The 23,276-nt window shown below is 40.5% G+C and overlaps 1 protein-coding gene and 1 long non-coding RNA gene across 12 annotated transcripts in view; one reads left to right on the forward strand and one right to left on the reverse strand.

Moving 5' to 3' along the window:
* Positions 1–23,276, forward strand: part of LOC144382558 (uncharacterized) — a 110,649-nt gene that overhangs the window by 82,444 nt on the left and 4,929 nt on the right. For 3 of the 10 annotated variants that reach the window (XR_013449699.1, XR_013449701.1, XR_013449698.1), the window contains 3 exons: positions 7,525–7,662; positions 12,489–12,634; positions 21,666–21,896. The exons of 1 other annotated variant lie outside the window; for it this stretch is intronic. This is a non-coding gene — a long non-coding RNA (uncharacterized LOC144382558). The remainder of the gene's footprint in view (positions 1–7,524; positions 7,663–12,488; positions 12,635–21,665; positions 21,897–23,276) is intronic. 6 more of the 10 variants (XR_013449704.1, XR_013449705.1, XR_013449702.1 and 3 more) reach the window with 3 other exon arrangements.
* ZNF239 (zinc finger protein 239) overlaps positions 1–23,276 on the reverse strand; it is a 35,831-nt gene that overhangs the window by 4,386 nt on the left and 8,169 nt on the right. Inside the window, exons 4-5 of one of the 2 annotated variants that reach the window (XR_013449695.1) lie at positions 22,842–22,968; positions 9,365–9,449 (exon numbers count right to left, since the gene is read on the reverse strand). Coding sequence is in view for 1 of the 2 variants with exons in the window: in XM_078077420.1 (XP_077933546.1) it covers positions 11,713–12,936 (1,224 nt within the window). In the remaining variant the exon portion in view is untranslated. Of the gene's footprint in view, positions 1–9,364; positions 9,450–10,909; positions 13,195–22,841; positions 22,969–23,276 lie in introns of those variants that run through there. The other variant, XM_078077420.1, reaches the window with a different exon arrangement.

Consider the following 23,276-nt stretch of genomic DNA (forward strand, 5'->3'; position numbering starts at 1 on the left):
TGCCTCTGCTTCGCACAAATTCCTGACTGTGTCTCTGTAGGGGCAGTTGGACACTCATCTCTATGGGGCCTGTCACTGCTGCCAATTTTACCATTTTATTGTTGCACAAATTAACTATGAACTTATGGAGTCATAGCTCTCCTACCATGTTCCTTTTCTTACATATGATACAGGATGCAGATCTGAATTGTTATCCTAATGTGAATGAAGAAGGATGATTTAAAATCTTATTTCCAGGATGAAATCATTGATTAAAAATTAACTTCGGACATTGAGGAGAACCAGTACTTAAGGACCATAATCTGTGCTAAAGGGTTTAGCCCAGGTGGGGATGTGAGTTACACTGTAGCTTTTATTTTTTCTAATGGATCAATAAAGTTGTTATATATTTATTTTGAGTCACTGCATTCCCCTGCTGCTCTTCGTCCTCCACCATCTTAGGTCTTAGAACCAGGGACTCTTCAGCTTGTCACAGGGTGGGGGCTGTCTTCCCCCTCACCAACTTATTTTCCAAGCCTTGTCTCACTTTTCTTTTCATTCAGCTCAATGGATCTAATGACTGAGTCTTGGGCAAAGTCCATCACCATTCTTCATCCCTGTCTTTGCTCATGACTTCCCTTCAGCTAGGCTTATTTTATCTAAAAACAAAACCTAAAGACTCATTTTTTAAAAAAGATTTATTTATTTATTTTAGAGAGAGAGAAATAACTTGAGCAGGGAGAGGGGCAGTGGGAGAGAGAATCCTCAAGCAGACTCCCTGCAGAGTGGGGAGCCCCACATGGATCATGACCTTAGCTGAAATCAAGAGTCTGCTGCTTAACTGACTGAGCCACCAAGGCGCTCCTCATTTTATTTTATTTTATTTTATTTTATTTTATATTTTTATTTTTTTTAAGGATTTTATTTATTTGACAGAGAGAGAGAGAGACAGCGAGCGAAGGAACACAAGCAGGGGGAGTGGGAGAGGGAGAAGCAGGCTTCCCTTGGATCAGGGAGCCTGATGCGGGGCTCGATCCCAGGAGCCTGGGATCATGACCCGAGCTGAAGGCAGACGCCTAATGACTGAGCCACCCAGGCGCCCCTATTTTATTTTTTTTTAAAGACATCCTACTTAATTTTTAAAAATATTTTATTTTTGGGTGGGGGGATGGGTTAGCCTGGTGATGGGTATTAAAGAGGGCACGTATTGAATGGAGCACTGGGTGTTATATGCAAACAATGAATCATGGAACATTACATAAAAAAACTAATGATGTAATGTATGGTGATTAACATAACATAAGATAAAAAAAAAATTATTTTTAAGTAAGTTCTATACCCAACGTAGGGCCCAAACCCACAACCTTGACATCAAGAGTCGCATGCTCCACTGACTGAGCCAGCCAGGAGCCCCAAGACTTTTTCTTTTTTTAAAGATTTATTTATTTATTTATTTGAGAGAGAGAGAGAAAGAGGGCATGAGTGTGTGAGCGAGGGGAGGGGCAGAGGGAGAGGGAGAGAGAGAGAGAATCTCCAGCAGACTCTCCGCTGAGCATGGAGCCCAACAGAGGGCTCGATCTCACAGCCCTGAAATCATGACCTGAGTGGAAATGAAGAGGCGGACACTTAACCGACTGAGCCACCCAGGCGCCCCCCTCCTCTAGGACCTTTTGTAGTCGAAAGCCAGAGGACCCGTTTTCAGCTATGGATATATAGGAGTATTCTGTTTCTTATATTGAATATTACAAGTCTATGGAATGTGCATGTTTATATGTTCTCTTCTATTAAATATAGTTGCTTAAAATTATAGATCAATTTCTACTTGTGCAAGTCAGGAAGAATAGACACTGGAAACTAACTTGAATTTTTCCAGAAAAATTAAGAACTGTACCAAGAATAGGAAAAATTGTTAGCACAAGTGGACACACAATACCAGGTATAAAACCATATGTTTTCAGACAATGTAGTCCCAAAAGTCCCAAGAGGAGAGTATACTACAAAGACTAGACTCCCTAGATATAGGAGATGAAGCCTCTGATCACCCTACTGATTATAATCAGATGACAAGTAGGTGCAATGCAGTCAAGGGCAGACTGTGAGTAGACAGCCTGTGAGCAGACATGATGGACACGGAATAGGGAGACTGCTCTTTCAAAAAAGTAAACTTTTGGGGGTGCCTTGGGTGGCTCAGTCGGTTAAGCGTCTGCCTTTGGCTCAGGTCATGATTTTGGGGTCCTGGGATCGAGTCCGGCATCGGGCTCCCTGCTCAGTGGCAAGTCTACTTCTCCCTCTTCCTCTGTGATCTCTCTTAAATAAATAAAAGCAAACTTTTTATTTATGTATAACATAGAGAAAAGTGCCCAAACTATAAGTATACAGCTCAACTAATATACATAAAGTGAACACACTTGCATAACTGCCAGTTGGTTCAAGAAATTCAATATTACCAACACTACAGATGTCATCCTTGTGCCCCCTCACAGTCCCTGACCTCTCCAGTGTTAATCCTGACTTCTAACCCCATGTGTTATTTTTTCTTGCTTTTGCTATATTTTTAATGCCCAACCAGGACCAGCAAGGACAATTTAGTCCAAGGGCAGGCTTATTGGCTTGCTGCAACAAGGGAGGGCACCTCGGCAACTTGAGTGCATTTTGGTAAGAAGAGGGAGCAGGGAAAGGCTGGGATTGGGTTGAATAATTCTGAGGGGGACCAAGGGGAAGAGGGGATCAGCTCTAAATTGGGAGCTGTCATAAGGCAGCTTAGCAATTAAGTATCTCCATAATGTTTGCTCAGATGGGAACAGCGAGGCAGGACTGGTGCCTTATTAGTAAAAAGGCAGCAGTAACTTGAAGAAGGGGGTCATGATGGCACTTTATATCTGTAGCATGGCCTTGGGAGAAATATTTTTGGTTAACTTTGCAGCTGGCTTCATGTCTGTTATCAGATAATAGATATAGGCAATGGCTGATTCTTGGACTAATTCTTGTTTTTTTTTAATTTTTTTTATTGTTATGTTAATCCCCATACATTACATCATTAGTTTTAGATACAGTGTTCCATGATTCATTGTTTGTGCATAACACCCAGTGCTCCATGCAGAACGTGCCCTCCTCAATACCCATCACCAGGCTAACCCATCCTCCCACCCCCCTCCCCTCTAGAACCCTCAGTTTGTTTTTCAGAGTCCATCGTCTCTCATGGTTCTTCTCCCCCTCCGATTCCCCCCCTTCATTCTTCCCCTCCAGCTACATTCTTCTTCTTCTTTTTTTCTTTCTTAACATATATTGCATTATTTGTTTCAGAGGTACAGATCTGAGATTCAACAGTTTTGGACTAATTCTATTCATTTGGTATAAATCACACAATGTAAATCTTTCATGTCTGGCTTCTTCCATTTGACATTGTGTTTGTGAGATTCATCCCTATAGTTGCATGTAATTGTGGTCTGCTCATTGTCAGTGCAGTGTAATATTCCCCTGTGTCATATACCACACTTTACCCATTCTGTTACGAGCACTGGAGAATTTTCAGTTCTTGGCACAAAGAGTGGTGCTATTAACAGTCCAGTGAATGCTTTAGGTGAACAAATGGGCCCATTTCTGTTGAACATAAACCAAAAGTAACATTGCTGGGCCATTTGGTATGCATATAGTCAGCTTTAGTAGATTCCGCCATTGTTTTCCAACCTGGTTACTTCAATTTAGATTCTCACCAGTGGTGTAGCAGAGTTGCAGATGCTCCATGTCCTCACGAATGCAGGTATTGTCTGCCTTTTCACTTTAGCCATTAGGATGGATGTGGAGTTCTGCCTTGTGGGTTGTTTGTTTGTTTTGTTTTTTATTAAAGTAGGCTCTATGCCCAATATGGGCTTGATCTCATGACACCGGGATTAGGAGTTGCATGCTCTACCAACTGAGCCAGCCAGCCAGGTGCCCCTGCCTTGTGATTTTAATTGCATTTCCTTGATGGCTAATAAAGTAGAATATTTTAACACGTGGTTTATTGGCTATTTGGATAGGCTTTATTTGTGAAGTGCTTAAGTCTTTTGTTCATTTTTCTGTTGTGTTGCCAGCTTTTGTCTTATTAATTTATAGGTTTTATATCTCTCTCTCTCTCTATATATATATTTTTGAGGGGGTGGGCAGAGAGAGAGGGAGAGAGAATCTTAAGCAGGCTCCTGCCCAGCTTGGAGCCCATCACGGGGCTCGATCTCACAACCTAAGCTGAAATCAAGGGTCTGACACAACTGACTGAGCCTCCCAGGCGCCCGTTTTATTTATATACTTTTTTTTTTTTTTTAAAGATTTTATTTATTTTTTAACAGAGAGAGAGACAGTGGGAGAGGGAACACAAGCAGGGAGAGTGGGAGAGGGAGAAGCAGGCTTCCCACCAAGCAGGGAGCCAGATGTGGGACTCAGTCCCAGGATGCTGGGATCATGACCTGAGCCGAAGGCAGACGCTTAATGACTGAGCCACCCAGGCGCCCCTTATTTATATATTCTTGATATAAGGTCTTTGTCAGATAGAAGTATTGCAGGTATCTTCATCCATATGGCTTGCCTTTTTACTTTTTTTTTCCTTTTCTGTAAGATTTTAAGTAATTTCTACACCCAACGTGGGGCTGGAACTCACAACCCTGAGATCAAGAGTCATGTGTTCTACCAACTGAGCCAGCCAGGCGTCCTGCCTTTTTACTTTAATAGTATTTTTTTTGCACAGAAAATCTTAATGTGTTCCAATTTACCAGCTTTTTTCCCTTTGTGGTTAGAGTTTATTCACTGATGTGTCCTCAACTTCTAAGCCTAATATAGAGTGAGTGAATGGATGATTTAATGAAATAATGAAATTAAATGTATTAAAAATAGGGAGAGAAATAGGATGTTCAGGGAAGAATATGCCCCAGGAGGTGTCATTGAAGAAAGGCCTGAATGAAATGGGGTGCAAAAAGACTTAAAGAAGGGTACCTGGGTGGCTCAGTCATTAAGTGTCTGCCTTTGGCTCAGGTCATGATCCCAGGGTCCTGGGATCGAGCCCTGCATCAGGTTCCCTGCTCCGCGGGAAGCCTGCTTCTCCCTCTCCCACTCTCCCTGCTTGTGTTCCTTCTCTCACTGTGTCTCTGTCAAATAAATAAATAAAATCTTTAAAAAAAAAAAAAAAGACTTAAAGAAGATGAAGACAAATGAAACTTAATATTGAGTAAAAGGAGGAGTATCTCATCAGATTCCCCCAAATGAGGACAGAGTGGTGGATGTTCAAGAAGAAGCATCAAAGGACTATTACAAATCAATATTTTAATTCTTATAAAATCCCAAGACCCATGCAGTCTCAGAACTTTGGGAAGAAAACGCATGTAAATGAATTGCAGTGTTCATAGGAAAATAGCAAACAGTTGGTGGCTGTTCAGAGGAAAACTGAACAAAAATAGTGTGGGGAGAATGTTTCCCTAAGCTCAGAGAAACCCATGGTTAACATCTGTCTTAACATCTGTCTGATAGCAAAGAGTACCTAACCCCACTTTTCAACAGTAAAGCAATCTGCCAATACTGCCAGTTAAGAGATCCTGCGAAAACAAAGCAGTTTTACTATTCCAAAATGATGTGCACTAGTACTTCATAGAATAGACAAACCCACAGAACCTGAAAGTAGAATGTTGGTTGCTAGAGGCTGCGGGGAGGGGGAGATAGAGGGCTGCATTTCAACAGGTATGAAGCTTCAGTTATGCAAGATGAATAAGTTTTAGAGATCTCCTGTCCAACATTGTGCCTATAGTTTATTTTATTTTTTTAAAGATTTTATTTATTTATTTGACAGAGAGAGAGAGACAGCGAGAGAGGGAACACAAGCAGGGGGAGTGGGAGAGGAAGAAGCAGGCCTCCCGCTGAGCAGGGAGCCCAACGCAGGGCTCGATCCCAGGACCCCGGGATCATGACCTGAGCCGAAGGCAGACGCTTAACGACTGAGCCACCCAGGTGCCCCTATTTTTTAAAATTTTTGCATCTGTTTATGAGAGATGTTGATGTATGATTTTCTTTTCTTGTGAGGTCTTTTTCTGGCTTTGGTATGTGGGCAATGTTGGCTATAAATGAGTTGTAAAGTATTTCTTCCTAGAAGAGTTTTTATAGAATTGTTAATATGTCTCCCTTAAATGTTTGGTAGAATTCATTTGTGCCATCTGGGCCTGTACTTTTTCGGTGTGAGAAGGCTGTCAGCTACAAATTCAACTTATTAGGGCTATTCACATTTTCTTTTTCTTAAATTTTTAAAAATATTATTTACTTATCTATTTATTTTAAGGATTTTATTTATGAGAGAGAGAAAGCATGAGCGGGGGGGGGGGGCGGTGAGAGAGGGAGAAGACTCCCCGCTGAGCAGGGAGCCCAATACCACCTGATCCCAGGACCCCAAGATGATGACCTGAGCCAAAGGCAGACGCTTAACTGACTGAGCCACCCAGGTGCCCCTCCTTTTTCTTCTTGAGTGAGCTTTGGTAGTTTGTGCCTTTCAAGGACTTTTTACATTTCACTTAAGTTGTTGAATTTATTGGCAAAAGTTAAAATTCCACACTGCTTTGGCTAGATCCAACAATTTCAATATATTCATTCAGTTCAAAATCTTTTCAGATGAGATTGGGCATGTTCAGGGTGGTATGGGCATAGACTAGTTCAAAATATTTTTTCTTTTCTTTTTTAAAGATTTTATTTATTTATTTGAGAGAGAGGGAGAAGCAGACTTCCTGCTGAGCAGTGAGCCCAACACGGGGCTCAATCCCAGGACCCTGGGATCATGACCTGAGCTGAAGGCAGATGCTTAACCAACTGAGCCACCCAGGTGTCCTAGCTCAAAATATTTTCACATTTTTCTTTTTACCTCCTCTTTAATTCAGGGCTTATTTAGGAAGGTGATTTAATTTCCAAATATTTGGGAATTCTTCAGATATCTTCCTGTTAGTGATTTCTAATTTAATTCTGTTCTGGTCATAGAACATCTTTGTATAGTTTTCATTCTTTTAAATCATTTGAAACTTGTTTTATAGCCCATAATATGTACACCGGAAAATAATGCATATTATGCTGTTGTTGGGTGGTGGTCTATAAATGTCATTTAATCAAGTTAGTTGATAGTATTATGTACTTTTTTTAAATTAAAGATTTTATTTATTTATTTGAGAGAGAGAAACAGTAAGAGAGAGCAGGAATGGAGAAGAAAGGGAGAAGCAGGCTCCCTATGAGCAGGGAGCCTGACATGGGGCTGGATCCCAGGACCCTGGGATCATGACCCCAGCCAAAGGCAGATGCTTAACAGACTAAGCCAGGCACCCCAATAGTATTATATACTCTTAACTGATTTTCTATTTTTATTATCATTTAAGTATTGAAATATCTATACTTGAAAACTTGCCTATTTCAATTTTACTAGGTTTTTTTTTTTTTTAAAGTAGGCTCCATGCCCAACATGGGCTTGAACTCACAACCCCGAGATGGAGAGTTGCATGCTCCACCAGCTGAGCCAGCCAGGTGCCCCTTGACTTTCAGTTTATATTTCAGGCATTTTGAAACTCTAAGAGTAATGGAGCTAGAAGACAACTGCTTTACTGTTGGATTCTCAAATGCCAGAAATGGAGGTCTCTCTCTCGGAGTCATTCAATTTCTGCAGAGAAGAAACTTCCCATCTCTTGCTGAAGGGTAAATCTCTGGTTGGCAAGTGCACAGGGGTTGGGGAGGAGGGCATGTGCGTATGGGATTAAGTGAATGTTCCATATACAACAGGCCATTAATTTCACTGCTTTCCCTTCATGTCTCACTCCTGTCTTCTACAGTATTAAGCATTTCTGAGCCTGGAGCCAAACTGGCTCCTTTTTGTCCTTACCTACTATAAATGGCACCTGCTTCTGCTCTGATACAATAGCCATCCTCCTTCACCTTTCAAATTTTTGTTGAGATTCCTTGTTTGTTGTGGTCTTTCTCCTATTCTCTTTATTACTGTGGTTTTAAAAATGTAAATTTTTTTTAGCATTTTAATGCTGTCCAGAGAGATGTTTAACAAAAAGCACATTTTCTAGTCCTTTCTCTGCTAGTCATTTTGCTTAGCTGACCAAACAATGACATGATATCTGTAGCCCTTGCTGATCAATTACCACATGCTCCTATGTATTAGCTTTTCCCAGATCTACCTCTTGAACCTACTTGTTGTTCTCACCTGCTCTCATGTACCAATCCAGTGCCAGTTTACTCTCACAACTACTTAGAGCATCTTGCTTTGAACTCTGCTTTCATTATCTAGGGTTCAGTATTGCACCCCATGACCAGTTATGACCCTTTCTTATCAATGATGTACAAAGAGAAAGGCATAGGAGCTTCCATATTTCTTTCTCTCCCCTAACTCTGGCTAGGGCAGATGGTAGGAAGAATTAAAAGAATAGGGGTGCCTAGCTGGCTCAGTTAGTAGAGCATGCAACTCTTGATCCCAGGGTTCTGAGTTCGAGCCCCACACTGGGTATAGAGATTACTAGAAATAAAATCTTAAAAAAAAAAGAATTAAATATATTCATTAGTATTTTGATTTTAAGATATTAAACAATTCATTTAGAAAGGAAATAGCACTCACTGAATAGATATGAATTTTAAGATTTGTAAAGTCTCGAGTAGTCAACAAATAATCTGTAAACTATATCTTTTGCTAAATTAGGGACAGGATTATCAATTGGATATAATTGATGAGTACTGAGGATATCCAAAGGTTTTTGTTCAAATCAAGTACTTGTAAAGTATCAAGCCTACTGCAACCCTTGAACTCTGAAAAATTTTTTTTTTTTTTTTTTTTTTTTTTTTTTTTTTTTAAAGATTTATTTTATTTATTTATTTGAGAGAGAGAATGAGATAGAGACAGAGAGAGCATGAGAGGGGGGAGCATCAGAGGGAGAAGCAGACTTCCTGCTGAGCAGGGAGCCCGATGCGGGACTCGATCCCGGGACTCCAGGATCATGACCTGAGCTGAAGGCAGTCGCCTAACCAACTGAGCCACCCAGGCGCCCTGAAAAATTTTTTTTCAATAATCCTAAAACATCTTTTTTTTAAAAATTTTCACATCCCTGAAATTGGGTATATTAAGCAAAGTGCTTTCTTTTTCACAATGGTTTCTTACTATCTGATGAAATGTGATATATCCCGTTGTTCCCCCTGCATTTTCATGTACAAGTTCCTCTTTTCCACAAACTTCCTTCCCATAATCCGTAAAATGCTTCCCAAGGACTCTGATCATATTTCAGTTGTATTAAGGAAGGTGATGCTTAAAAGAAAACAGTAAAAGCTAAATATAGTTAAAAACATTGATATTGTAAGTTATGCATAAAAGGAAATTTGGAAAAACAGGCTGTTTTATAATCACCTGAGATCTGAACTTCAAACCTTCCCCCAGCTTCATCACATGTGGGTTCTTGTGATCTTATTTGGCTCCAAATCCCAGTGAGATCCTATACATCAGGAAATTAGAAGACATATGTGATGAAAAAGTCGAATCCAAAACAGATACTCAGGTATGATCCATGATGGTAGGAGGAATTGAGAAGCATTCATTACTCTAGAGATGGTGAAACAGAATCACATCATTTGTGATACTGCCTTAGGGTATCCAAATAACTGAAGGATATTATGGAATGCTAAAGGACAGATGCTCAATCACCACCCTAATCATTCCATATGGAATACTTGCCCAGGGATGGAGTCAAATATTCTGGAACTCTCAAAGAAAGGCAAATGTCTTTAATCTCTCTCCTTCATTCCTTAATAGAAATTAGCTGTTTCCCCAAAATTAATGTACAATTTCCCTGTTATCTATGTCCAGGTAACTGCTTCAGGTTACATTGTCAGGATATATCAGTTACAACCCCCCCTTCCCAAGCTAATAAATAAGGCATCCATATTTTCCCTACCATTTTTCATATATGGATACTAATTATTGGTGGAAAACTGGAATATTGAACACTGGGTAGCCTCCTAAGAAATGCTTGCAGAATCATTAACTATCAGAAAATGAGGGCTGCTATCAGGAGCTCCTCATTGAACAGTAAATTCCAATTTAGTTATGTATGCAATCACTTTTCTACTCTCAACTGTTGCTTGAGTTTCTTGTATTAACTTCTAGGGGATGAATGTGTAACTTGGTGAGGTGTCCTACCTTCACAACCCAAGTGAATGATATGTGACACAGTGCATATTTTAGGCCTGATCATCCCAAACATACTCTCCAAATATGTTTTAAAATGTTTTTGTGTAGCTATTTTTATACAAAGTACTTTCAACCAAATATAAAAATAATTTTATAAAGAAGTTATAGGTCTATAGTGAGGCCTAAAGATTTAGGCTGGGGATGCTGTGAATACAAGTGGCTTTTGGCCGCATATTAAAACAAGAGATAAGCCCAAAGAGAAAAATATTAGAAACTTTCTCTCCTGACTTCTTTGTTTTATATAGTATAGAACATGAGTGCTGAAAAAAATTAATGAGGTATTGAGGAATTAAATACATTTAAACATATTTCAACTTCATTTGCTATGTTTCAACATGGTATGTACCCTACTTGGCTTTAGTTTGGCAGCAGGGGGTCATCTGAAGTGGTGAAATCTGGAAAAACTTCAACAGACCAGCTGTACCCAGGAAAAATAACTATTTATGTTCCTGAGCAGCTTTCTTGAGGGGAGAAATGGTGGGGGGGGGTTCAACATCCTATAGTGCATGGGGTATACCAGACAAGTAGCTCTTCTCCACCTTCTTGTTGTGTGGCCACAGACTTGTATATTTTGCAATAAACACAACAGATTTCATGCCCATAATATCTCCAACCACTCCCTCGACCTAAAACTAACATGTGCAGTCATAGTTTAAAGAGGCTAATCAGGGCTGGAAGGAAATATGAAAAACACAAGGCACAAGATTTGAAGAGAAACCAGAGTTTCAATTTCTCAGAGAACATGAACAAAGGGAAACATGTTCTGCTTACACAAATATAAAGTTCTTGCACTTAAAAAAGCTGGGTAGGACATGTAGTTCTAATAACACTGGCTGAACTACAAAGTACAGACATTTCACTGTACCCATATGAGGAACCAGAAGTCAATTTGTTGTATAGCATAACAAAGAGCTTGGTACTTAAATACTTTATCTTTTTTTTTTTTTTTTTTTTTTTTTTTAAAGATTTTATTTATTTATTTGACAGAGCGAGATACAGCGGGAGAGAGAGCACAAGCAGGGGGAGCAGGAGAGGGAGAAGGAGACTCCCCGCTGAGCAGGGAGCCTGATGCGGGGCTCGATCCCAGGACCCTGGGATCATGACCTGAGCTGAAGGCAGACGCTTAACAACTGAGCCACCCAGGCGCCCTGGTACTTAAATACTTTAAATGAATGAATGATTTTCAGTGAGGGAAAATAAATGAGTAACTTTTACTCTCTCCTGAGAATATAAAAGAATGATGTTAAAAATATTTAAGTCTTTACAGCATGAGCATATGACTGAAGATCTTATTTTTTTTTTTTTTTTTTAAAGATTTTATTTATTTATTTATTTGAGAGAGAGAGAATGAGAGAGAGCACATGAGAGGGGGGAGGGTCAGAGGGAGAAGCAGACTCCCTGCCGAGCAGGGAGCCCGATGCGGGACTCGATCCAGGGACTCCAGGATCATGACCTGAGCTGAAGGCAGTCGCCTAACCAACTGAGCCACCCAGGCGCCCCTGAAGATCTTATTTAATGGGATCTTTCCTATGAACCCGCTGGTGGATGTGGAGGTTGGAGCTCTGGCTGAAGCCCTTCCCACACTTGCTGCACTCATAGGGCTTCTCTCCAGTATGCACTCTCTGATGGATGAGGAGTTTTGAGCTCTGGCTAAATCCCTTCCCACACTTGCCACAGTGATAGGGCTTCTCTCCAGTGTGGACTCTGAGATGGATGCGGAGATCAGAGCTCTGGCTGAAGCCCTTCCCACACTCATAGCACTGGAAAGGCTTCTCGCCTGTGTGTATGCAGCGGTGAATGTGAAGGTTCGAACTCTGACTGAAGCCCTTCCCACACTCCCCACACTTGTAGGGCCTCTCCCCAGTGTGGACTCGCTGGTGGATGTGCAGGTTGGAGCGCTGACTGAAACTCATACCGCACTCCCCACACTCATAGGGCTTCTCGCCAGTGTGCACTCGCTGGTGGATATGCAGTTTGGAGCTCTGACTAAAGCCCTTTCCACACCTGTCACATTTATAAGGCTTCTCGCCTGTATGGACTGCGTGATGAATGAGCAGACTCGAACTCCGAGTGAAGCCTTTCCCACACTTGTCACACTTATAGGGTTTCTCATCCGTGTGGACTGCTCGATGGATGAGGAGACTGGAGCTCCTTGTGAAGCCTTTCCCACACTGCTCACATTTGTAGGGCTTTTCTTCTGTGTGGTGTCTTTGATGAAGTAGTAGTTCTGAGTGCTCACTGAAGTCCTTACCACACTGACTACATCTGTGTAATTTCTCTGCAGTGTGGATTTTCTCACATGAATGACCGTCTGAGCTGTTGTTACGTCTCTTCCCAAGGTTGTAATGGTTACAGAGTTTCTCCTCTGTATGAGCTCTCCGATGACTACGACTGACCACTCGTGATTTCCAACCACAAATGTCTTTGCAGGTACAGTCAAAGAGATCCAAAGACTCTTTCAATTGGCCATTTTGGCATTTTGCCTCACCACTGACCAATGGTGAGACCAGTTCTGTTACGTTAGATGTAAGTTTAACTTGAAGGTTCTCTGAACAATGGTCCAGGGGAGGACTTTCTCCCCGCAAGACTTTTCTCTCAGTGCTTTCTTCAGTTACAGATAGACTTTTGCTTTTCTGAGGGTCCTGGGGCTCATTTTTACAGAACGTCACTGAGGAGTCCTGTGTGGCCATTTGGCTTGGGACTTTCAAAGACAAATATTCTTCATTTGCCATGTTTTTGTAATCATCACTTTGAAGAGTTACCACACTGCTCGTTTCTGGAAATATAGAAGATGCTTCTCCCTACTTCTGATAAGGGGAAAAATCTAGTTCAGGATTCCTGTACACGCCTCCTGGAAGATTCACAATATAATCCTGACCTGTTATTGTACTGGCCATATCTTTAAAATTAGCCAGCAGAAAAGCCCCTATGTAATAGATCGCTAAGTCCTTTCTCTTGAAGATTCTCCATAGAATTTTCTTTCAAGTCTCCTAGGGAACAAAGAGAATTCAGTGATAAGAACACACAAAGAGTAGATTTCAAAATTTTATTTTTTTAAAGATTTTATTTATTCGTCAGAGAGAGAGAGAGAGCACAAGCAGGGGGAGGGGCAGAGGCAGAGGGAGAAGCAGGCTCCCTACTGAGCAGGGAGCCTGATGCAGAACTCGATCCCAGGACACTGGGATCATGACCTGAGCTGAAGGCAGACGCTTAACCAACTGAGCCACCCAAGCGTCCCAGATTTCAAGATATTAGAAATGGATTGCCTAATGCCTGAAGATTTAGTAACTAGGAAAAAGTTCAGTCTTGTCCTTATAGTCATGTCCTTTGGGTTAATATCAGAAAGAGAAAGCTTAGCTGTATAAAACAGCTTGTACACAAAATCTTGTCTTGCCTTTTAAGCATAGCCAGTAAAAGTGTTCTTTCCCTACCCTGCAGAGGCTATGAATCCCATGTCCTTGTCACAAATAACATTTCATTTCACTGTACTTCATTTTACTTTAAATTTGTATTTAATTGGTAACCCACTTTAATAGGTGCTAAGGATACAAAGAAGAAAATAGAAATTCTTTTGCTAAGCAAGCTAGAGCCTACTGGAAGAAAAAAAACAAATCAACCGTGGTAACGCTCTAAGTGCAACAATAGATGCATGCACAACGAGTCGTGGGAGCACAGAGTAGGGGCATTTGACCCAAATCTTGGGGAAGAATTCTGGGAACAAATATAAAGGAGAGAAAAAAAAGTGAAAATGTAGAGAAAATATGACATGCTCAGGAAAACTATATGCAACTTCTTGTGGAGGATATAAAACAGGTGACAGTGGTAAAGAACATGCCCTGGAGAAGAATGTAGGAGCCCAAACAAAGGGTTTGGTGAGTACTACTAAGGAGTTAGGGCTACAACCCTCAGGGATTTAAAGTTTAATGACTTCAGTGGAGAGTGAAATGCCTGATTTTGTGATTATAAACACCTTCAGAAATAACCAAGACTTTAGGTAGAACAACAACTGCTGCAGCAAATCAGAAGCAAAGTGATAAGGATGGTTAAGAAGAGAAAGGGAGAGATTCATTCTAAATCATGTGATGACTGACTAAATGTGGAAGGAGGCACCCAGCATGATCCTCATATTCCTTGCTTGAGTGACCAGGTATGAAAGTGTAAATGGTAAGACAGCCAGGAGTTGGGAAGAGGGGACCAATAAACACAAACTTTGACTTGGTTAATTTGTGGTGCTGGTGGAACATTCTTGAACTGTTCAGTAATATGGGTCTAGAACTCCGAGAGAGAACTGTGCTAGGAATACAGATTTTAGACTTACTAGTATGTATGTCAGTCATAACAATTAGAACGAATATCTTAATATTACACTGAGATGACAAAAAAGAAGTCCACAATAGTCTTGGAAAAATAGAAAGTTTGCAATCAGCAGGATAATGTTGAGGAACAGAAATGTTGAGGATAATGTTGAGGAGCAGAAAATGTTGAGGAACTCCTAGATGATAAAGAGCAGATGGGTAAGAAATGATGGAGATACTAGGAAAAAAACCCCAAACACACAGCTCAAATCACATACAGAAGGCTTCCAAAAGACTAAGAGATCTTCTCAACAAGTCCTAGAGATTCAAATTCCAAACTCAGAAATAACAATTATAAAGTAAGAGAGGTTGATCTTGGAAACAGGTTTATTAATTCACATTAGGCCTTTCTTTCTCCCTCCCTCCCTTCCTTTCCTATTCATTCATTCATTCATTCATTCATTCAAGTAATCTCTACACCCAATGTGAGGCTCAAACTCATGACCCCAAGATCAAGAGTCACATGCTCTTCCAGATGAGCCAGCCAGGTGCCCCTCATGTTAGGCATTTCTAATGGCTGGACCAGTTGTTGCCATTTGCAGCACCGCTCTCCCAAACACCTTCTTCCCTACAAAAACTGAAATACTGGGTGGCTAAGGGTAGTGGCCCCACATAAGCCTCAAGAACAAAATATGGCCAAAAGAAATGCCAAAGAAGGGGCGCCTGGGTGGCTCAGTCGTTAAGCGTCTGCCTTTGGCTCGGGTCATGATCCCAGGGTCCTGGGATCGAGCCCCGCATCGGGCTCCCTGCTCAGAGGGAGGCCTGCTTCTCCCTCTCCCACTCCCCCTGCTTGTGTTCCCTCTCTCGCTGTCTCTCTCTCTGTCCAATAAATAAATAAAATCTCCAAAAAAAAAAAGTGCCAAAGAAAGACTCCTAATGGTATTATTTGGGCTGGAGAGAATAGCAGAAGTTGAGGTAATACTGAACCTGCACAATGACAGGGTTGATAAAGTACAAAAAGAAGCAAGTGACTCCACATCTGCCCAGGATAAAGGCTCAAGGTAACCCCTGAAGTGGGATTTCTGACAAGGGAGATACCTTAGAGCTGGAGATTGAGAAGCGGGGGATGTCCCAGGTAACTTACTGGACTGAAAAGGCAACATCAAAAAGGTGGTTGTAGAAGCACCCCCCATGTGGATTCTTACAGCCACCTCAAGCCCAATCAAAAGAAGCCTCCTCTATAAGGACAGCATGCATGCACCAAAGAGGGTCAAGCATCAGCTGAGGATGTATACTCCAGTATCATACTGTGAACATAAGACTTTTGAAAAAAACATATGAGACGATAAAACAATATAAGCAGACCAAAAAAAAGTAGAAAATGAACATAAATGAAGATTGGCATAAACTAAAGAAATAACACAGAGGAAACAGAATTTAAATGGTACCTAATTAAAATCCTAGAGAAATCTGAGAGGGTATCACATCTAGAAAAACAACATAATCTAATAATAAAATATAAACACATTGCTAAGAAAAATAATCAGAATTCTTTTAAATTAATACAAGGATCGAAAAAGATGACAATTTTAAGAACTAAGACCTACCATGCCCATTTGAAGCACTCAGGCACTAGTTGGACAATCTCATGTAAGAGGAACTCCTAGGACATCTACACATGAGGAAACCCAAGGATGAAGAAATTAAGTAACTCGTGTCATGTCATAGCTACTGTTAGGGAGGCTGATCTTAAGGTCTGCAATCTAGATGGGTCGAGTAGCAAAATTAACACATGGTTAAGTTGGAAGACTGAGGGGTCGAGTAGCAAAATTAACACATGGTTAAGTTGGAAGACTGAGGGGTCCTCCTAGAATGTGGAATAAAAAGGACAGACAGATGGAAAGATAAAAGTAAAAGCCCATATTGTAGGAGTTCCATGAATATAATGAAGACAAAATGAAGGGAGAGAAATGATCAAAGCAGTAATAGATAAAAATGTTTCTTAGAATTCACAATTCACGGCTCACTGAATGCTTTAAGTTGTGTGGGAAACCTCTGGATTTCAAGGAAAAAAAAATTCCAGAAAATGCTAAAAGCATCCAGACAGAAATGGCAGATTGTGTGCAAATAAATGAGAGTTATATTGACACTGAACTAACAATCAGCAATACTGGATACCTAAAGATAATTGAGCAATATCTTCCAATTTTGTAGAAAAAGTGATTGTGAAAAAGATGATACATGATACAAGAAATAGCGGTGAGCAAAGAAGTCAATAAAACAGTGAAGCTGAATCATTTGTTGCTACATAAAACAGTAATAATTAACCAAATTAACCCAAATGCTATAAAACAGTATGGGACGAAAATCACTCCAAATAAAATATATTTTAAAAAGCAAGCATTAGCTTTAGGAAAGAAAAAAAAAAAAAGGAACTATAATAGTACACTATTCGACCCTGCAGGGAACAAGAGTTACAAGGTCAAAGCAATGTAAGCATTAATCACTGATATGACCCTGACATAAAATCTTGGGAGGATGCGCATGTTGGGGGAATTAATGTAAAAGGTCTAAATCCTCCTCTCTGATGTAGAAAAGTCAATACAGAGTATAAAATATTGATCAATTGAAAAACAGTAGTATATTATAATAAGCTCAAACTGGACTGAGATACCATTTTCCACTTGTTACCCTGGCAAAAACCCAAAGCCTGAAGCCACACTGCTTGTGAGTGTAAATTCTTATCACCCTCCAAGAAGGACATCTATCAAAATCATAAATGTATGCACTCAGCATTCCAGCTTGCAGGTTTTATTTTTCAGATTTCCAGGCAGAGTTGTGAAATGATACTTGCACAAGATTTACTCACTGCAGATGACTTGTGACAGCAAATGACCATAACCTGGTAGAGAGGAGTTAGGGATACGATGAAAGGCTTATACTGTGCACCTTTTTATTTTTGTAGTATAACTTTAGTAATTTAAAAACATTTAGTACATTTGGGAACTTTGTTTTCTTTGCTGCTTGCACATAATTTATTTTCTGCCTTTTCTCAGAATGTTCAAAATTTTCATTGTACATTTTTTCCAGCTTTATTTAGGTATAACTGACAATTAATACTGTGTACCTTTTTATGCCTTTTTTTTTTTTCTTAAACCAATGTGAATGTATTTGTTCCTTAAAAAAAAAGTAAGTAGCGGGGCACCTGGGTGGCTCAGTTGGTTAAGCATTTGACTTCAGCTCAGGTCATGATCTCAGGATCCCTGGGATCGAGCCCTCGTGTCAGGCTCTGTGCTCATCGGGGAGTCTGCTTCTCCCTGTGCCCCTCCCCCCACTCGTGCTCTCTCTCTCTCTCTCTCTCTCTCTCTCTCTAAATCTTAAAAAAAAATTAGTAGCTGCCTAAATGTATTATTTGGAAATATGAAGGCAAATACAATAAGGAACAGCTGAAAGGATTAAAACCAAGTGACTATGAGAAGCTACCCTGTGGCATAAGGAGCAGCAGAGCAGGGAGACTGGCTTTTGTAATAAGACTTTTGATACAACTGGCTTTACCTAGATGAATGTATTATTTTGTTCACAAAGTTAAAAAGTAATGGCAAAAAGGAAAAAGAAAAACAGTGCAGTTTGGAACAGTTAAGTCATGTGCTGGGCCAAAGTTATTAAATGGTCGAAGGACACTGCCTCAACATCCTTGCTGTACAATGCTTGGGAATGACTGCAAAAATGGCAGGTCTATGAAAATCAGTGGGGGAGACATTGTATTAATGGTAGTTTTTTTTTTTTTTTAAAGATTTTATTTATTTGAGAGAGAAGGAGAGCACAAGCAGGGGAGGGGCAGAGGGAGAGGGAGAAGCAGGCTCCTGGCTGAGCAGGGAGCCCGACGTGGGGCTTGATCCCAGGACCCTGAGATCATGACCTGAGCCGAAGGCAGACATTTAACCGACTGAGCCACCCAGGCGCCCCAATGGTAGGTTTTATAAATAGTTATGAAACCTTGTGATACTAGTTTTTAAAAAATATTTAAAATAAAGAATGAATATTTAATATCAGAAGAAAATGCTGATGTAATGAGAAAAGGGGTCCTTTTACAGGGAGTATTTATGTCATAACAGAGATCTCTAAGACATACTGCATAAGATTGCCAGTTGAAAAATACAGTATAATCTCATAAAATTTTAACACATATTTGTAATATACACACCTATGTATGGAGTACATAAAAAAAGGATACACAAACTATTATTAGTGATATCATTTCACAATACTTCTGTGTTGATTCTTTTAAATTTTTATATCTTACCTGCATTATAAAATGTTGGACAACCACGTTCAATTTTTTATCAATTAAAAATGAAAACCTAGGGGCGCCTGGGTGGCTCAGTCGTTAAGCGTCTGCCTTCGGCTCAGGTCATGATCTCAGGGTCCTGGGATCGAGCCCCACATCGGGCTCCCTGCTCTGCAGGAAGCCTGCTTCTCCCTCTCCCACTCCCGCTGCTTGTGTTCCCTCTCTCTCTGTGTCTCTCTCTGTCAAATAAATAAATAAAAAATCTTTAAAAAAAAAAAAAAAAAAAAAAATGAAAACCTAGGGGCACCTGGGTGGCTCAGGGATCGAGCCCCGCATCGGGCTCCCTGCTCCGCGGGAAGCCTGCTTCTCCCTCTCCCACTCCCTCTGCATGTATTCCCTCTCTCGCTGTGTCCCTGTCAAATAAATAAATAAAATCTTAAAAAAACCAAAAATGAAAACCTAGCGCCAAGCTTGAAACCGGAAGCACATCCTACTTCATTTTTGCCCCACTGCAAACCACTTTCTACACAGCAATCCCCTTGATAGTGGGTAAATCGGATCATACCACCCTGTTGTCCACTGGCTTCCCACTGAACTTAGCGTGAATTCACACTTTTTACCAGTGCCTTCAATGCCACAAATGAGCTAGGCCCTGCCCACCATGTCTCCCGCCTCTGTTTTTCCCAGGTGCTCCCTGTATTCTCACCACGCTCCTTCCAGATTTCAGATTTTCCTTTGTACTATTCTCTCTGCTTGGAATATTCTTACCCTAATCAGTCACCTGTTTCATGCCTATTAAGCCTTAGATCTCAGTTGAAATGTCATGTCAGAGGCTTTCCCTGAAACTTTCTTTTTTTTTTTTTTAAAGGTTTTATTTATTTATTTGAGAGAGAGAGAGAATGAGAGAGAGAGAGCATGAGGGGGGGGAGGGTCAGAGGGAGAAACAGATTCCCTGCTGAGCAGGGAGCCTGATGTGGGACTCGATCCTGGGACTCAATCCTGGGATTACAGGATCATGACCTGAGCCGAAGGCAGTTGTTTAACCAACTGAGCCACTCAGGCACCCCTCCCTGAAACTTTCAACAATACATATATTATCACTCTTGTCCCATCCCATGCCTTCATTTTCTCAGGGCACATTATTCTATCCTTCACAGGACTTAGCAATTTATAATAATATATTGTGTTTACTTAATGCCTCTTTTACAAGACTGTAAGACACATTTCTTCTTTGCTAAACTCCATAGTAGTCAAATTTTAAATCTTGACTATGTATATCCAGCACAGGAAGTATTAAGTACATTGCCTTCCCTCCAGAAACTTGGCTGGAAACAAGGAAAATAAATCAGACTTGCAGATACAATGGCTAAACTTGGCTGGAAACAAGGAAAATAAATCAGACTTGCAGATACAATGGTTAATATAAAAGCATACCAAAAAAAAAAATACCCAATCAGGTCTGATGAGACTGTGAGATATAAATTGAAAGCTCTGAGAAGGAATGGTCAAAAGTTTCACACTAGACTTCAAATAAAATCTTAAAGGACAAAATTAATCAGGAACCAGAGTATCATAACCATCAAAGATTCCAGAGAAAGCCAAGCAGGGAGTTTTGAGGCTCTAAACCAGCTACTAAAGGTAATTCCAGGTTTTTATGCAAAGAGTGACAAGATAAATGATAATATTAGGGGAGATAAGTCTACTCACAACATCTACCTTGAGCCTGAGGAATGATGTCAACGATCTGTCTCATTGTTACCATTGTTAGCATGAAGTGGACCTATTTTAGAGTGCTGTCTGTGGGACTTAAGTGTTAATAAATTTAAAAGAACTTAAAGTCAAAAAAGAATTGGTGAGAGGATTACAGATGCTGGGGACGGTGAGGGACAAACTAATAATGGCTTATTTCTAACCTAGGGGGCTGGTAGGATGTTAATACTGACAAAAGTGGGAATATGAGAAGTTAAAAAGGAAAGTAACTTAGAAAATTCTCAATACACTGAATGTGAAGTGACACTGGATATTCAAGGGTAGATAGCCCATAGCCAAGAAAGTACATGGGAACAGAGTTTCATATGAGGATAGGAAATAAAGACATTAGGGTTATCACAGTAGAAAGGATAGTTGAGGCCATTTATGTGTGCGCCAGCTCTTCAAGGAGGCAGACAAGTGTACAGATACAGTGTACATTCTCAACAGGGGTACTACTGACACCAGGGGGGAGATAGCAACAAAAAAGTGGAGAAACATTGATAGAAGGTGATCTAAAGGCAAAGGGCCTTTTAAGATCTCCAAAGTTAGAGGAAAGACAGAGAAGCCAGTGAACATGCAGAGAAAAGGAACAGGAGAAAGGCCAGAGGAAACAAGAAAACAATGACTTCATACATGTCAAAAAGTTTGAAGGTTAAGGTGAACACTATCAAAGCCATCAGAAGAATTGGTAATAGTAAATCTTGAAGAAAAATTAAAAAAGGAAAAGCTCTGAAAGGGACAAAAGTTTAATAGTGACCTCCAGGTGAACAATTCTGGTACAAGGAGCACAAGCATTAGGTTTACATAAAGAAAATGGAAACACAGGACTCTGACTACTTACAGGGACCAATTCACTCTGTGGTGCTTGTCTTACCTCCCAGGTGTAGCTGAAAACAATGGTTCGAGAGCCACAGTTATGAAAGAACCATGTGGACAGAGGCAGGAAAAAGCCCTGAAAGCCACCATTACAGGCTACTTCTTTTTGGTGGTTTTTGTACAATGTCCGTTTTCACTACAATATGGCAATTTCACATGGTTTAATCTAGTAGGTATATATGTATCTTACATCTAATTAAAAATTCTTTATCATTATTTTTTTTAAAGATTTTATTTATTTATTTGACAGAGAAAGAGAGCACAAGCAGAAGGAGAGGGAGAAGCAGGCTTCCTGCTGAGCAGGGAGCCCGATGCGGGGGCTCGATCCCAGGACTCTGGGATCATGACCTGAGCCGAAGGCAGATGCCCAACTGACTGAGCCACCCAGGCACCCCATATCATTATATTTTTTAATGGGTACACATTTTTCTCTTGTATATTCCACTATAATTTGTATAACCAACACCCTGTGACACATTTGGTGAGTAATTTTTTTCACTATTTTAAATAATTCTACAATGACTTATCTTTTTCCACAATTTTCAGTTGAAGTTACTAATTATTTCCTTACGATACCTAAAAATGAATTATTACATCAAAAATGTTTAATGCTCTTTGATTGAAGCAGTCAAAATGTTTTTGAGAAAAACTGTGTCAATTATACTCATATCTTTCTCTATGGTATGAAATTTTGTCTCATCACAAGTATTGTCTGATATTCAGAAGGGGAGATGGATGAATCCCTGAATGGGAAGAAAAGAAGCAATGGAAACTAGATACTGTAGGGTGGGGATATTTAATGAAACTAAAGTCCAAGCAAAAATGGTACAAGGCCAATGTGGGGAAAATGTGGGAAAAGATAAGAGTACCAATAAGAAGGTCAGTGTGTATGGGAAAGACCACAACCATCTGAAAAGGAAGAGGGGGAATAAGTGAAGAGACAAAGGTATATCAGTATGTGCAAAGTATCCTTTCGATGCCCTGGCTTTCTCCACAAACCAGAGAACTTCAGAGAGAACTCAGAATATTTCAAAAGGAACTCCTCTTCCATGTATTAGCCTGAGCTTGTAATTTGCCATGGTACCTAGCTGATTTCTTTGGAGTTCATTCGCCATTATATAATGATCTTCACCCTGCTCTGAGAGATTACTTCTGGGTAACAGAGGGATCGGGTAACTGTGCAGAAAGCAAAATCAGTCCCAAGAGATGGTTTTATAAGGGATATGGTTTCTAAGACGACTCAGTAAAGCTACATTCTTCAATTCTTAACAAGCCAAATTCTTTGGCTGCTTAAAATAATCAGAAACATCCTTTGTGCCAAAAGGAAACTTTTGATTCCTAACCCACAATCCCTGGGGCCTCATTACTATTTAAAATTGAAGAAACAAAGAGTCCAGTGGGCAGGTGTCCAGGCTCATGTTCTTACCTACGGAGACCAACTGGCTGTTGTTCTCCAGCATCACAGCTCGGTGTAGCTTCCTCTGAGTGGGGTCCCGGCAGCCCCGCTCCTCCTCAGTGAAGCCCCCAGAGACATCCTTGAATGTTACCAGTTCCTAAAACATTAAGCAAATTCCTCCTCAACTGACAACTGTTTGCACAAATGCCCTGGAAGGACTGTGGGGCTGGCAGCATTGGACAAAGTGAGAAGGGGACAGAAGAGTACAGTGCAGGGAGCTGAGTCATCTAAGTCAAGTCTTGTTGGAACAGCTTTCCTTTCTCATCTACTTGGCTACTTCTATCCAAATCCTTCCCCTCCTGCCCACAACTCACTCAAGCTCAAGCTGTCCAGTTACTGAATCTTTCTTTGTCACTGTCATTTCACGGTCATTGCTGAGTTGTCCTTTCCACCCCATTCCTACCA

Source organism: Halichoerus grypus, chromosome 7 (assembly GCF_964656455.1).
Source record: "Halichoerus grypus chromosome 7, mHalGry1.hap1.1, whole genome shotgun sequence".
Classification (NCBI taxonomy): domain Eukaryota; kingdom Metazoa; phylum Chordata; class Mammalia; order Carnivora; family Phocidae; genus Halichoerus; species Halichoerus grypus.